Source organism: Maniola jurtina, chromosome 13 (assembly GCF_905333055.1).
Source record: "Maniola jurtina chromosome 13, ilManJurt1.1, whole genome shotgun sequence".
Taxonomy (NCBI): domain Eukaryota; kingdom Metazoa; phylum Arthropoda; class Insecta; order Lepidoptera; family Nymphalidae; genus Maniola; species Maniola jurtina.
In genome coordinates this window covers 14353752-14369494 of record NC_060041.1, presented here as the reverse complement: position 1 = coordinate 14369494, position 15743 = coordinate 14353752, and the positions used below count along the sequence as shown (strand labels likewise).

The 15743-nt window shown below is 39.6% G+C and overlaps 2 protein-coding genes across 4 annotated transcripts in view; one reads left to right on the top strand and one right to left on the bottom strand.

The window, feature by feature from the left end:
• Positions 1–15743, top strand: part of LOC123871230 (tau-tubulin kinase homolog Asator) — a 68826-nt gene that overhangs the window by 28720 nt on the left and 24363 nt on the right. For 2 of the 3 annotated variants that reach the window (XM_045914908.1, XM_045914907.1), the window contains exons 3-12: positions 2759–2829; positions 5899–5972; positions 7305–7366; positions 7772–7910; positions 8201–8351; positions 8524–8665; positions 9340–9412; positions 9685–9814; positions 10544–10683; positions 11437–11634. In XM_045914908.1, the coding sequence (XP_045770864.1) occupies positions 2759–2829; positions 5899–5972; positions 7305–7366; positions 7772–7910; positions 8201–8351; positions 8524–8665; positions 9340–9412; positions 9685–9814; positions 10544–10683; positions 11437–11634 (1180 nt within the window). The remainder of the gene's footprint in view (positions 1–2758; positions 2830–5898; positions 5973–7304; positions 7367–7771; positions 7911–8200; positions 8352–8523; positions 8666–9339; positions 9413–9684; positions 9815–10543; positions 10684–11436; positions 11635–15743) is intronic. The other variant, XM_045914909.1, reaches the window with a different exon arrangement.
• LOC123871232 lies at positions 12083–15511 on the bottom strand. Its single transcript, XM_045914914.1, has 2 exons — positions 14231–15511; positions 12083–13540 (listed from the first exon to the last, which is right to left on the bottom strand). Exons 1-2 carry the CDS (start codon positions 15509–15511, stop codon positions 12548–12550), a joined length of 2274 nt encoding a protein of 757 aa, XP_045770870.1. The 3' UTR covers positions 12083–12547.

The following is a 15743-nucleotide window of genomic DNA, read 5'->3' as shown; positions in this document are numbered from 1 at the left end:
AACAATAGCACGCAGTGATTACAAATAATAAGTATAATAGAAATGAATATAATAATGAAATAAAATTAAAATGAAATAGAATAGAAATAAAACTTACGTGCTACCTACTACGTTAATCACAATATAATGTGTACTTAAATTAAATTATTTTCTAATTATTCACAGGTTGTGTTTTTTTTTAGATAATAATCTATGACCAACTTCTAATAATCACTCGATACCCGAACCCAAGCCGGACGCCACGCACCAGTCTCTCACTAGATGGCATCACCAGTAGGTTACAGCTGAAGCTCAAATAAAACACGCAAATCTGAATCGCATTAACGGAGCGTTTAAGAATTTGCACTATATATAGAAGTGTCGACGTATTACCGTCGGCGCAGTGGCGCTACCGAGCACAATACCGCTCGGTGGGAAATGTCCCAGTTGGTACGGTCATGGAGCGAAGAGAACTTGCTCCATATGTTTGGATATGGCGTACAGGATCAGTACGCGCTGGTACCATATTATTACATGATAACTTGTAATACTATAATCGAAAAAAAAATATACTTTTTATTTTTTACGGTTACTATTACAATATGAGAACTTGTAATATTATAATCGATAAAAAATATACGTTTTGTTTTTTACGGTTCCGTACCAAACAGAAAAATGCAGCCCTATTAATGTCACTCTGCTGTCTGTCCGTCTGTCTGTCCGGATCATGTCACAGGTCTCTAGCTCGTAGACGAAATGAGTTACAAACCTGAAATTTTGGCATTTGGTGTAGAACTTTGACTCAAAACTAAATATTGAATTTGAACCCTTCGGGCACGGATTACGGAACCCCGAAAAATAAACAAACCGCAGTTCCCAATATCTTTTGTAAAATACAGTATAATGCCGACACGAAGACAATATCACAGTTTTTTGCCTCGTTTTCCAATTGAGAAACCGATATTATGAAGGCTGTCTGTCTGTCATATTTGCGACTGTATTTTAAGAATTCGTTCGTGAAGTATAGTTGTTGAATGCTCTTGAAAAGTCAATCATACAATCAAAGATTATGTAAATGAAAATATAACATTAAAAAAACGGTCAAGTGTGAGTCGAAATACAAGGGTTCCGTACCATTGTACAAGGTATACAGTAACACTTATGTAGAACACTGCAAGTTAATGACGGACTGCGCCGTCTATACCTACGTGATTTGATTTAGTAAATTAATTTTTTCGTGAACACATTTTTTTATGTAACCACAAATTCACGGTTTTCGGATTTTTCCTTTACTTCTGCCATAAGACCTACCTACCTCCCAAATTTCATGATTCTAGCTACGTTAACGGTGTATACCCTGTAGGTTTTCTTGACAGACACGACAGACGGACAGAGAGACACCAAAGTGATCCTATAAGGATTCCATTTTACCTTTTGAGGTATGGAACCCAAAGATAACTGACTTCAAAAGCACTGAAAAGTATGCCTGCGCGAATAAGGTTCGCGCGAATATAGGTTTTTAACTCCCGACCCAAAAAGAGGGGTGTTATAAGTTTGACGTGTGGATCTGTGTATCTGTCTGTGGCATCGTAGCTCCTAAACGAATGAACCGATTTTAATTTAGTTTTTTTTTTTGTTTGAAAGGTGGCTTGATCGAGAGTGTTCTTAGCTATAATCCAAGAAAATCGGTTCAGCCGTTTGAAAGTTATCAGCTCTTTTTTAGTTTTCTTATAGAGGTTTTTGTGTCGGGGGTTTTTAAATTTTGAGTTATTTAAAATACCGTGGGCAGGCACTCCTTGATTTCCCAGGATAAAAACATATATATTAATCCAGCGTGTAATCTATATCCGTTCTAAATTTTAGCCAAATCCGTCTAGTAGTTTTTGCGTGAAAGAGTAACAAACATACACACATACCTACATATGTATAAACTTTCGCCTTTATAATATATGAAGTGTCAAGTGTGATACCTATTTGTCGTGACGGATGGATGGATGTATACATAAATGCAATAGTATAAACAAAATGAGAATGTGTTGCGGCGGATGTAGAAAATTAAACTGTAACTAAGTTGCCAAGGTAGTACCGCCACTATGCGGCACTTCCTTAGTCTGTTTACGTTATTGGGAGGATGTTTAGTTCAAAGGAAGTATTTGTCTTATAAAAGCAGTGATGGCCTAGTGATTAAGTGTTAGGAAACCTGCATGCCTGAGAGTTTTCCATAATGTTCTAAAAGGTGTGTGACGTCTGCCAATCCGCACTAATTGGCCAGCGTCGTGGACTATGGCCAAACCACATTCTGAGAGGAGGCTCGTGCTCTTGCAAAGATCACGCCATGCATTACCAAATACTTAGTATCGTGACAAACCTCTGCCAGACACCTTTAAACTTTTAAACTTTAAGGGTGTCTGGCAGGGGGATTTCTACGACACGAATAAGCTCTGGCAAAAAAAAATGCATGACATGATTTCTAAAACTATTCCGACTATTCCTAAAATATATAAAAATTAGACTAGGTATATCCTGACGTAAGATTTTTTACACTTTTATTACCTGTTATTTCCCAAAGCCACCATGATCCAAACTTCATGATTGCTGATTGTTCCTCCCTGTGTTGGGCACAATACGCAGAGAAACTTCCAGCTTTTATAAAATAACGAAGATCTGGCACTCGCTGGCTCTCTCTCTATTAGCTCTATACCTAAAACTATTGGAGCTTGGGTAGCTCTATCCGTTTGATTATTTGAAGGTGTTTGAGGAATGAACTGTTTTGTTCCAGGGAGCAGGAGCCGGGCTGCGAGAGGGAGCCGTCGTTCAAGCGCGCAGCCCCGCAGTCTTCCCACCAATCAGGTATAGGCCCTCTGCACAGACCATAGCTTGCCGAGCAACTTTAAATTTGTAGACTAGGGATTCAGATAAATGATGAAAATAAATTAAGTAAACTTAAAACTAAAGCTACGAGGGTTTGAGAAGAGAACGTCTAAGAAGAGCCCACAACAAACTGATGATGCAGTCTAAGATGCAGTGCGCTTGCCAATAAGAAGCATATTATAACTTGAAGGTACGATACGGTAAGGTATTAAAATTGAAAGGGAAAACTGATGCAAGAAGGGCATTCCATATCCTTGCGTTTCGAATAAAAAACGAGGAGGCAAATCGCTTCGTACTGTTATGGGATGCGTGCCGGATGTCTTTTTAAAAAAAGAACTTTAATTAAAACTAGAATTTAATAAAATAGAGTTACAAATAAATTGGAAATGTAATTTACTGGGCACGACCGTGTCTCACTAATGTCTCACTCGAACTGACTGGTTCAGTTCTTAAGGGCTATATATATGTATGTTGGATTTGGGAAAGGTAGGGTGACCACCTGACCTCAGTAACTTGTCAGCATTATCCCTGTCAGTCAAGGGGTATAACACCTCCGGGGGTGGTAGAAAAACTTCGGATATGTTTTTCGAAGTTTTTGTAAAATAAAGTTATGTAAAGTAATTTAGATTTTAAACATTTCTCTTTAAATTTGGATATTTGTCTGTCTGTTCGTCATCATTTGTAATATCAGCTAATTCTATATCAACTTTTGGGTTTACTCCCAGTGAGTTACATTTCTTGACATTTCTTATTCTAAAAATCTTAATAATTATAAAATATAATGTTACACATATAATTACTAACAGTGTAATGACAGTTATTACGGAATAGTGTGTCCCATATTTTATTATATGAGGTACTTCTTCTAATTCAGTATTTAATAATTTTGCTTCTAAATGATTCTTTTGTATTCTTAAATTGTCTAAATCAATTTTTTCTAACTTGATAAGAACTTGACAGTCTTCCATGGCGGCTGTCCTGCCAGGAATTTCTGATTTCTTAGTGGGGTTCATAGAAATTTCTGTAAGTAATTGAGTCAATGTTGACTCTATACGGGTCGAGAATTGAATAACACTTTCTGTCGTTAACTGTTTGCATTCTTGTAAGTCGGTAATTAAATGCGAATAATGTTTCCTTTGGCTAAACTGAGTCTTTAGAAAGTCTTTAAGTTGCTCATAATTTGAAAAATCTTTGATAGATGCGGCTACTTCGGCCTTTCCTTGAAGTTGACTTAAAATATATTTGAATAATATTGTTTTTTGAGATTCGTGGGCTAAGTCAAAAGCATTATTGCAGTTTGTAAGAAAAGAATTTATAGTATCCCTAGATCCGTCATATGGTTTAATAAATTTTAATAGGATATTTAAATCGACATCTGGTTTTACTAATTTACTAATAGCCGGGGATGGCGTTTTTTCGATTTCTGAACCTTGTATGATGGGAATTTCAACATTTAATTTTTTGTTATTTGCCATTTTAAAGAACTCTGACCTGGATTTACAATTTAACGCAAATTTTAATAGGTAACACAATGATATTACACAAAAAAAATAAAATACACGTTTAAAAGAAACACAATAAAGTACAATCTAAAATAAACACAAAATAAAAACACAGTAAAAACACAATAGAAATAAACAATAGCACAATGTAAAAAATAAAATAGATGTTGTATAAAATAATTTCAATTTAAATTTTCAAAACAATAAACGATATAGCAATTAATTAATACAATTTCTTTTTATATATTATTCACGTTTTGTGAATACAATTTTCAATATAATAATATGTTTTTCAATATGATAAAATGTATTTTCCAATACAATAAAACCTATAATTTATTTTCCACGAGCAGTGAGAAAATAAATTTTATTAGGTAGGATATTAAATATTACAATGTATAAAACAATCTAAACGAATTGTGTTTGGAATATAAACGATGTGAAACTTGGTTCCGAATATTCAATTCATATAACTTAACATAAACAATTTTATATTGTTAATATAAATATTTAGTTTAACGCGTAGCCTGTTCGATGATGATAAGAGTTAATATAAACACTCACTGGTGTCCGAAGAATGATAATGTAAACAGGATGAGTCCAACCTTCATCTCTGTCCTTATCTTTTGTTTATTGCGACGGCCGGGCCTCCGACGAATACCAACTCGGTGGATTCAGGGAAGAAAACCCTGGTCTGCGCCGGACGGGCTAACAGAACTTCGCCTGTGGTGGAGGTCGTCTGCCGAATTACGACCTTTTAAAGATGAACTTGTGCACTTAACACTTATAACACTTTTAACACTTTATAGCTTTATAGCTTTTTCACACACTTTTGCACTTTTAAGTTCACTTTTTTCCTTCCGGAAAATTTTATTTTATATATATGTTTTATATATATTATTTAGGTCTACGCGGAGCCGAGGAAAGCGACACGGGGCCAGTTTTAAATTTTATTTATAACTTTTGATTTTCACACTTTTGGAAATTTTCCGATTTCCACCGGATTTTCTTTATTATACCGGAATTTTCCGTATCCCACCGCTGCCACCAAAAATGTTATGGGATGCGTGCCGGATGTCTTTTTAAAAAAAGAACTTTAATTAAAACTAGAATTTAATAAAATAGAGTTACAAATAAATTGGAAATGTAATTTACTGGGCACGACCGTGTCTCACTAATGTCTCACTCGAACTGACTGGTTCAGTTCTTAAGGGCTATATATATGTATGTTGGATTTGGGAAAGGTAGGGTGACCACCTGACCTCAGTAACTTGTCAGCATTATCCCTGTCAGTCAAGGGGTATAACAGTACGTATCCGTAGAATTTAACGACCTCCCTGGCGCAGGTCTTATTGCTGGGATCAAAACTGCCATACCCCGTCCAGGTTAGCCCGCTTCCATCTTAGACTGCATCATCACTTACCACCAGGCGAGATTGCAATCACGGGCCAACTTGTATCTGAATAATTTAAAAAAAATCGTTCTGGAAGAGGGTGAAGCAGGTTATGAAACGATGGTGTCTGCATATTTGGTGTTATCTTTACAGAGTCATCTTCGTCTTCCGCGGACACAGCATCCCAGGGCTCCGGCTCGGAGCCCGCGCCGAGAAATGAACCCCAGGTGACTCATTTTATTTTTAACTCCCGACCCAAAAAGAGGGGTGTTATAAGTTTGACGTGTGTATCTGTGTATCTGTCTGTGGCATTTTAGCTCCTAAAATAATGAGCCGATTTTAATTTAGTTTTTTTCGTTTGAAAGTTGGCTTGATCGAGAGTGTTCTTAGCTATAATCCAAGAAAATCGGTTCAGCCGTTTGAAAGTTATCAGCTCTTTTCTAGTTACTGTAACCTTCAGTTGTCGGGGGTGCTATAAATTTTTAGTTATTTTAAACTTCTTTGATTTCATGTCATCGGTAACCTAATATTTGACAGATCGCCGGTTCAGGACCAGACCGAAAATTCCCTCACTGTCGTTCACTCTGGCATCCATATGCTAAATTTTTAGTTAAATAAATAAAATTTTGGTTCTGGTGGTACTGTTGGCTAACCTCAATATTTTTAGTACTGACCAAGTTTATCAAACAATTTAACGACTGGCATATTTGGTAGCAACGTGAGTTTGACTAGTTGCAGTCATCTACATGTAGCAACCTAAAATACTTGTGAGCTTGAGATTTTTTAATAATTAATATCTTTGGACAAGAATATGGTGTTTTACCTATGCAATTTTTTTTTAAATGGCGGTTAATTTGTTTGTGAGCGTTTCAAGAAAAAGCCTCTAATCTGATTCTGTCAGACCTAAACATATTAGGTACATACCAGAACTTAAATACTGCACAAGTTTCATTCAAATTCCATTTCCATGATCCAAACTCGCAAACAAAGTCAAAGGCAACAGCTAGTGGAAGATGAAATCTATGGAGCAATCTGTGTTTCAGATAATACAGTATTCATCTAAAGTAAGTTTTTAAAGCCTTTTGTAACCTGGAACTATCTGGAAGGATAAGTTGAAGAGGAGTTCCTCTAGGATTTTTTTATTGCAAGATAAGCCGCTACAGCTTATAATACAAGACAAGATAAAAGGGAAACGTAGACCTGGCCGTAGACATATTACATAGATACATACATACATACATAGTCTGCTAAAAAAATAATCCTTTCTTTTGGCTTTGCCGTAGTCGGGTAAAGAGCAATGATGAGGTTCAGATTGCAGCGCGCTTGCCTAGAAGATGCCTATTCTTTCTTGCCTTGAAGGTATTTGAATAATGGTGTACTGTTGTTCGTGGCAGAAAACACGGAAGCCGAAAGAGCATTCCACGCCATAGCGGTTCGTATCAGAATCGTTGAGCAAAAACGTTTCTCGCTGTGCTGTGGTAGAATGGTGAAGGAGGAAAGAGGTCGTGAATATATTTCTCAAAATATGATTGAAAAACAATTGTTTGTGCTTTTTGCAGAGGGAAGTGCGGCAGGCCGAAGCGGCCAGCGCTCGAAGAATCCAGCCGAATCCGTTATTAAGGTAATTTATGTACTTCTTCCATTACATATTATTAGATCAGCATTGATTTACCTGTATGTAGTCTAATTCTTAATTGGCCTATCCTCTGTTGAACAGTGGCAATATAGAGTCTCAAGACTTCATGCCACTAGGATTTTTGGTCATAATATTATGCACTATTTTAAGCTGCCAGTGCAAGAAAACAAATAGTATGGTCCATGTTCCCTCAGTCTGTTATATAAAAGTAAACGCAACCAGATCTTGTTACTGTCCTATTCTTTAGTCTTCTGCTTGTTTTCCTTTTAACAGGCTCACCCATTTTACATGATTTATGATAATTGCTGATGCTGTCTATAATCAAATTTCTTGAAACCCTGGAAAAGGGTATGGTAGTTGAACTTGTCATGTAAAAGATTATTTTTATAGGTCCCGGACTCTCCCGAACTTCGGGGGAAACAGATCCCGCGAGGCGTCACGTTGTGACACGTCGCGGCGCGCACAGCCCATCACCATGGCGACCGAGGATCTGTTGCAGCCCGGACATGTCGTCAAAGAACGATGGAAGGTGAGATATTCTACTGGGTTTCCCCGAAACAGATCCCGCGAGATCACTGGTCATTTGTAGAAATCTATTATAGAGATAAGTGCTTCCCTATCCACGATAGGCTTGCGTTTGACGACAACCATGCTTAAAAAAGAAATGATCAGGTTTTAAGTTGGAGTGCGCTTACCTAAAAGAACCGTTGGTCACTGGTAGAAATCTCTTATTGAATTAAGTGCTTCCCTGATTTTTTCTTTTTACTATTTAGTACTAATTTTTGGTACGAATAAATAAAATAAAAAATTGTATTCCAGGTGGTGAAGAAGATAGGCGGGGGTGGGTTCGGCGAGATCTACGAGGGTCTGGACCTGGTGACGCAGGAGCAGGTCGCGCTGAAGGTGGAGTCCGCGCGCCAGCCCAAACAGGTGCTCAAGATGGAGGTCGCTGTGCTCAAAAAACTACAAGGTAGAATATCCTTTCCATTGAGTTTAACGAGATAAAGGAGCTGGGTTAGTTTTAGATTTCTTAATAGTTTGATTTTAATTTATTTTATAACGACGGCTGGCATATAGGTCACCCATTAAATCCCCTTAAAAGTATCGGATGAAAAAATAACTTAAGTTTTTGGTATTTATAGGCAAAGAGCACGTGTGTCGGTTCATCGGGTGCGGCCGCAACGCGCGGTTCAACTACGTGGTGATGCAGCTACAAGGCCGTAACCTGGCCGAGCTGCGGCGCGCGCAGCCCCGCGGCGCCTTCTCTCTGTCCACCACGCTCAGGTACACTTCATCATCTATACAAGGAACAAAAGCTTAATTTGCTATAGTCCGCTAAACCAGACCAATCTGTATGGTGCAACATGCAGCATGCGATATGCAACGTCCAGGAGAAGCCAGCCATCAAGCAAGCAATACGCAAAATTTTGCAATTGGGCATTGTAAGGTCTATATCTCCTGAGGATGCTTCGGTGTCGGGGCGAAACGTGCGTCGAGTGGTTTTGCGATCTGTGTGATGTTGCGTGGAGGTGGTGCGTATTGCTTGCTTGGTGGCTGGCTTTTCCTGCACACTTAGCAGTGGGAGGGCGGGCGGTGCATATCGCATGCTGCATGTTGCACCATACAGATTTGTCTGGTTTACCGGATTACAGCAAATTAACGTTTTTGTTGCTTGTAGGTATCTCATAGACGTCCGCAAAGTAACGCCTGCTTCTGTCTAATACTTCATCATTGCTACAATCATCATCATCACAAAAGTTTCAACTAAACGGACGATACCTCTATCTTTCTCCGGTCTTTCCTTCACTACTGCAGGTCGTGGTTTTGACAAATCCATGAATGGATAAGCTGTGTCCATTTTCTTCAGTCATGTGTCATACAAAAATGCCCATAATCCCTTGTGTTATCCACGCGGGCGAAGGAATCGATTTTCAAATATTTCATTTCTTTTTTGGCAGGTTGGGCCTTCAAATATTGAAAGCGATAGATTCAATACACTCGGTCGGATTTTTACATAGAGATATTAAACCTGTAAGTATATCCAAATATTTTGTGCTCTCTTCCTATTGGTCTCTTAGTATCTTGATATATTTTATCGTACGAGTAACGGGCTAAGTTTCGTTTTTTTTTTTTTCGTTTTTATACAATGATAGTATCTAATGAGGAGTTTTGACAGACATGACAGACAGACAACGAAGTTTAATAAGGGGTTTTTTATTCTCTGAATATATAGAGTCTGAAAATTTGTACAGATATCAAGATGCAATGTTTATAGCCCGTTTACGAGGCATTTTATTTTTCAGAGCAACTTCAGTATCGGGCGTCACCCATCCAACTGCAGAAGGGTGTACATGCTGGACTTTGGGCTCGCGAGGCAGTACACCACCAGCAATGGCCAAGTGCGACCGCCGCGCGCCGCCGCCGGGTTCCGAGGTGAGATGGCGCTCAATCCCCTTCACCATTTTACTACCGAACCGCAAGACGTCGGCCGAGTTTCCATCCTTATGTCGTCGACATTCCATCTACACGCACGAAACGTTTTGCGTCATCATTTCTCATACGTATGGCTAAGGTTTGGAATACTCTTCCGCGAACTGTGTTTAGTTTAATGAATTCAAAGAACAGTTTTGCATGCCTGATTATATAAGGTGAAACATTTCTACTGGACAATATGTAGTACTACTTAATAAGATCTTACTGTAAAAAATGTTTCAGCAAATAAAAAACTCTTGAATCTTGAATCTTGAATCTTCCTACCAATTAAAATCCGGGTATCTTTAAACCTAGAGTGAATAGGCATCTTTTAGGTTAAACGCGCCCCATCTCAGGCCACATCGTCACTTTCCATCAGGTGTGATTGTGGTCAAGCGCTTGCCTATATTGAATAAAAAAAAAAAAAATTGACAAGATTTGTCTTGTCAAAACTATGTTTAAGTATTTTGAAGTAAATTATATTATTTAACTTTGGCATTTAAGACCCTAAGACCCTATTTAAGAGGAGCCTGGTAAATTACTTTGCGAAATACCGTCCGTCGCTGTCATCACATAATTCTTACTGATTTATATGACGACATAATTGCTTGTACGAGTGAGTGCGCGATATATATCTGGTAAGCGTGTGACAAAGATAGAAATACAAAACTGTTTTTTTTTTGTGAACAGGTACGGTTCGGTACGCGTCCATCAACGCGCACAAAAACAAGGAGATGGGTCGACACGACGACCTGTGGTCTCTCTTCTATATGCTGGTCGAATTCGTCAACGGACAACTGCCGTGGAGGAAGATTAAAGATAAGGAACAAGTAAGTTTATTTTCCTGTACCCTCAGTACGAGATTTCACTTCTCACCAATTTTGATAGTATTCGAGAGTCGATACAAAATAACGTCAAAGTAAAATGGACCTAAATGTCCTTGATTTAAAGTAAAAAATTCAGTACCATTGATTTTAATTTCGCAACGTTTCTTCTTGGAGCGCTGGCTGTAAATATATTACAAACTTGAGCATTAAAACAAGGTGATTAAGGGTCATTTTACTTTGTACGATAACTTACTTTAACGGTAAAGTGTTTCGACTCTTTTTAAGCACGATTGTCGTCAAACGCAAGCCTATCACGCAATAATGAAAAAGAGGAGGACCCAAGTTCTGTTTCGATGTGTTTGAATTCAATTGATCGTAATAATTCCGTGAACTATGTTCGACACACGGAACGATATCATTACAATCCGAGCTGTGTCCAATGAAATACCAGCCAGTTCCTCACAGTGGAGTAGTAGTAGGTTCTATAGCACACAAAGAGACATACAGTACAACCAAATTAATAATGCGCATGCAGATCTTCGCTAATTGTCGTATTCCGAATCATTGAATCGTAAGAGCCCTAAACAATGCACTTGCATTTTGCACCTTGTTATAAACAAATAGGAGTCAATATCATGTGTATCATACGACCGTTGCCGAACAGTGACGAACATTTCTATGCGCATTATTAATTTGGTTGTACTGTACTTTCGCATTTATAACATTAGTATGGGTATTAGTTACATATTTTTGCAGGTAGGATTAATGAAAGAGAAGTACGACCACCGTCTCCTTCTGAAGCACTTGCCGTCAGAGCTACGCCAGTTCTTGGAGCACGTGCAGCAACTGGAGTACGCGGACACGCCGGACTATACCATGCTCGCGTCTCTGCTCGAGCGCTGCTGCAAGCGGCGCGGCATACGAGACACCGACCCTTACGACTGGGAGAAAGACGTGAGTGGACTTTTTGTCGATTTAAAAAAAAAAATTAAAAAAAAAAAGAAAGAAAAATGGTGTTCTATTCTCCATTTTGGAGTAGTTGATGGAAACGAACGATTCGCGTACGCATGGCTAATGAACATATAAACGATATTTTTTATGTAAAGACTAGATATTTATTTATTTATTTTATTTTATTTATTAAGATTTCAATCCGGAGAATACATTAATTTATTAAAGTTGACCATTCGTCTCCCTGGGCTATATGTTAACAATAACTTTGGTAGATGCTTTTGACAATTCAAAAGAACTTGTAACGGTCTAATTGAATAAAAATATTTTGAATTTAAATTTGAATACAAATATCAATTTAAATTAGACACTTTAAAAAATATTAACTAAACATAGATCTAGTAAAAATAATTAAAATACAGTAACATAAACTAAATGAAATTGCAGCTTATTCTGTATTTTCTTATTTTTAATATGTAATAAATAACCTTTTAATAAACAGCCCCTAAGCTAGGTATATATCTGGGTTTGAGGTTCCTTTTTACAAAAGAAAGAAAATCTGCAGGTAAGAAAGGTAGATATAAAAAATTTAACATATTATATCTATCTACGTCTAAATTTACTATTACAAAAGAAAATTTCACGCCAAAAAGATCTGGCACGAATTGCGGCACATCCTCTATAATGTTTACTCGGCGGATAGTGTAGTGTTAGCCTGTAAGGCTGTATACGTATGCAGATATGTCCGTTCCTATGTCTGCTCGTAACTACTCAACGGCTCGTCATTAGATTAGATGGCGCGAGTGTCACTGGGTACAAAAAAAAATCTTAAAAAATCAAAATGGTGGAATTTATGCATTTTAATATTGTGCGGGCTAAAAGTACAAACCGTATTCAAGGGGTTTTTTTGAAAACGTTAGTTGTCTTTCTTTACTTTCTGGTACATGACCGTAGCGATCCCGGAGTCGCCCTGCCGGTCGATCTTGACGGCACGCACTCCCCGCTGCGGCTCCAAGTACGTGATCATGACGCAGCTGCCGTCCTGGCTCAGCATCGCATTGGTTTGATTCGTCGGGTTCCCCACGACTTCCTCGGCCAGTTTGAAATATTGCTCGATTGTGAGCTTTCCCATAGCTTTGAAATCTTTGTAATGCTTCAAGTAATGGTAAGTCGCAGCGTCATCGCCGAAGAAACCCGGTTGGCAATTCTGGTTCCAAGGGGAAACTTTAGATTTCAAAGTTTCGTATCGCTTGTTCAAGTCTTCGTATCCCTCGGGAGTCTTGAATTGGTCCAGAGCTCTTTGTCTGTGTAAATCGACCCTTCCGACGCCTCTCTCCATGCCGTATTCTTGGTCGAACTTGGCTTGATTGAAAGCTTTGCCGAGTTGCGCCTTCGAGGCTGCTAAACTTTTTTGGTAACCCGCTTCGTATGAACTGACCGTTTCGTTAAGATCTGCTACAAAATACTCGGTGTAAAGGAGGAAGTCCTTGGTAGTCGTGCAGCCTCTCGTTCTGGCAAATTCCGTCGCCATGTCTATGATCGTTTTGTCATTCTTGGCGGTGTTCTCCAGAACGACCCGCAAGCGGTCTATTTCATGCGGCGTGGCATTAGCGAATATTTTCTTCCCTCCTACAACGATGTCATTTACTTTTTCTTTTCCATATATTTGACAAAGTTTCTTCATGGTCTCTTCTCTCATGGATTCAAATGCGATCTGGTGCTTCTTGCAATAGGTTCCTATTTCCTTATGAAACTCATCTTTGGTGAGGGTTCCGCTGGCAAATTTTTTGGTGGAATCAAATATGGCTTGCCGCGATGCGGGAGGGATCTCCAGTAGTTTGAGAGGATGTATTTTAAGGTTCTTATTGACTTCTAGCATTCCTTTGAAACCATCGGGCGTCAGTTTTACCTGTAATTTAAAAGCAAAACTATTTTAAGCAATATTCTTCCAAGGTCTACCTTTCTCTAGAAAGCTAGGTGCGCGAGTCTGACTCTTGGCCGATTTCTGAAATGGTTTTTAGGTTAGTAAAAAATAACAACCTTTACAGTTTCGTCCGGTACGTCTGTCCATCGTCCGTATGTTTGTGTGTCACAACCATTTTAAAAATAAACTATATAAAGCTGTAAAGTTGAAAACCGATACACAGCTGAGGCATATAGAAATCTAAAAATCTCTTGAACATGAAAAGTGAGTCGAAAAAATTTGGATTATCTCGATTGGTGCCTGGTTAAATAGATATTTTAAAATCATTATTAGGGGTTTTTAGACAGTTTTTAAAAAAAGGAAATCTACTGTTTAAGAAATTATCATCGCCAATATTAGACCCGCAGCGGGAATCGCACCCTCATCTCTTTATCAAACGAACACACGCCCGCCTCGCCACAGAGGTCGGCAAGTACAGATTTACAACAATATACTCATAGTTGACCTGTAAACTTTAAAAGTAATTTGCATACCTATGCAAGGAAAAAAGAGGAAAGGAAGACCAAAAAAAAGTGCATGAATTGCGTGAAAGAGGATATGCCTGCAAAAGGGGTGAACTGCAAAAAAAAAGACCGTACCTAGCGTGGGATAAGGATAGGAAGAAGAAGATTTTACCTTGTGGTTCGCAACGTTCTTGTCGGACATCATCTCGTAGAGGTCCTTAGAGTTTTCAATGCGATTCAGCTGCTTCACAACCTTTGCGTTGCCATGCATTTCATCGGGACCACGCAGCTTTCCCGTTTGTTTGTTGAACAACTTTTTGGCATCTTTGCTGAGGACCTGCCTGTGACCGTCGATGACGTCGTGCTGCACTTCTTTAATTATAGTACTGGCGGTCTTTAAGTTGATAGCTGCATTCGTGAAGAACAGAACCGATGCGCTGAATTGGAAGACGTCTAAAGGTGTAAGCTCGTTTCGTTCACTTTTGTCAATGAGGACTGCGAGGCCGTGTATGATGCCTATCCCGTTGACCGTCAAGCTGCCGGTCTGCACCACCAGGAACGCGATGCGGCCGGCTTTGCCCATCACTTCGCCGAGTCTGGCGGATTGCGTCATGGACGCGATCATCCGGCCCTGAGCGAAGCCCAGGCTCGAGCCCACGATCGACAACCAACATCCTCTAGCTTCAGCGTCAGTGAAAGCTATACTTTGGCTGTGAGCGGCGCGATCGTACAAGGCATATGAACTCCTAGTGACTCCATAAGCACCCGTGGTCGCCCCGGCGACTGCGGTCGCCGCCAGGATCGGGCCTGCGACGGGCACCGTGCAGAGCGCCGCCACTCCCACTCCCGTGGCGACGACTGTCACGCAGGTGGCGGCCGTGTCGAAGATACTGAAAACTCTACTGATGAAGTCGCAGGCCGGAGAAGTGCCAAAACTGACGCGGACTTCATTATCCTCGGTGTACTCGTACAGCCCACGCGTCGGATAACAGTAGATGCACTTTTGAAGAGTGTTGTTGCTCAAGTAGTCTTGCCAATCGGCATATTTTCGAGCGCCCGTATCCACGAAGACACATCCGGACGAGCCGTCGACGTCTCGCTTGGCTTTGAACACCGGGACGGTGTAGCGCTTGTCGAACACCTTCATGACCACGAAAATACAAGCGAAGCGGATATTGTTGTTTTTGAAATTTAAATTCTCGACCAGCTGATCGCATATTTTTTCTATAACATCCAGTTGTTCTTTATCGTATCCAGTGTTTCGGTTGTCGCTGGTGGGCGTGGCGGCGGGCGGCCCGTACAGGCCGAAGCCGACCTTCCTGCGGAGTATGTTCCATTCCCAATTCTCGATCACGTCCCATTCTCTGTCACCGAGTAGATCGCAGTATTCTTGCTGTGAAGTCCGGGCTTCCTTCTTGAATTGCTTAATATCTTCAGCGTCCCAGTTGACCATTTTAGAAGGTTATTGAGCGACTTATTCGAAGAACCACCAGTGAGTGGATGGTAGTTTGGCAATTTCTGCTTCAAAACTAGCACTTCGCTCGCCGTCGTCACAATATGGATCGAATTCAGCGGTTCTGAGACGCTCGTCTAGTCCGTCGACGTCTTCACGCTCTACGAATTCTTTGAGAGTTTTCTCCAAATTCTCCGACGAGTTAGCGGAAAAGTCCTTGAATGTATCGACA

Bases quoted from the DNA above. Each gene is read 5' to 3' on its own strand.
- LOC123871232 (XM_045914914.1), bottom strand. From the start codon at position 15,511: ATGGTCAACTGGGACGCTGAAGATATTAAGCAATTCAAGAAGGAAGCC. The intron at 13,541-14,230 runs GTAAAATCTTCT...TTTAAATTACAG, and splicing joins AGAACGTTGCGAACCACAAG to GTAAAACTGACGCCCGATGG.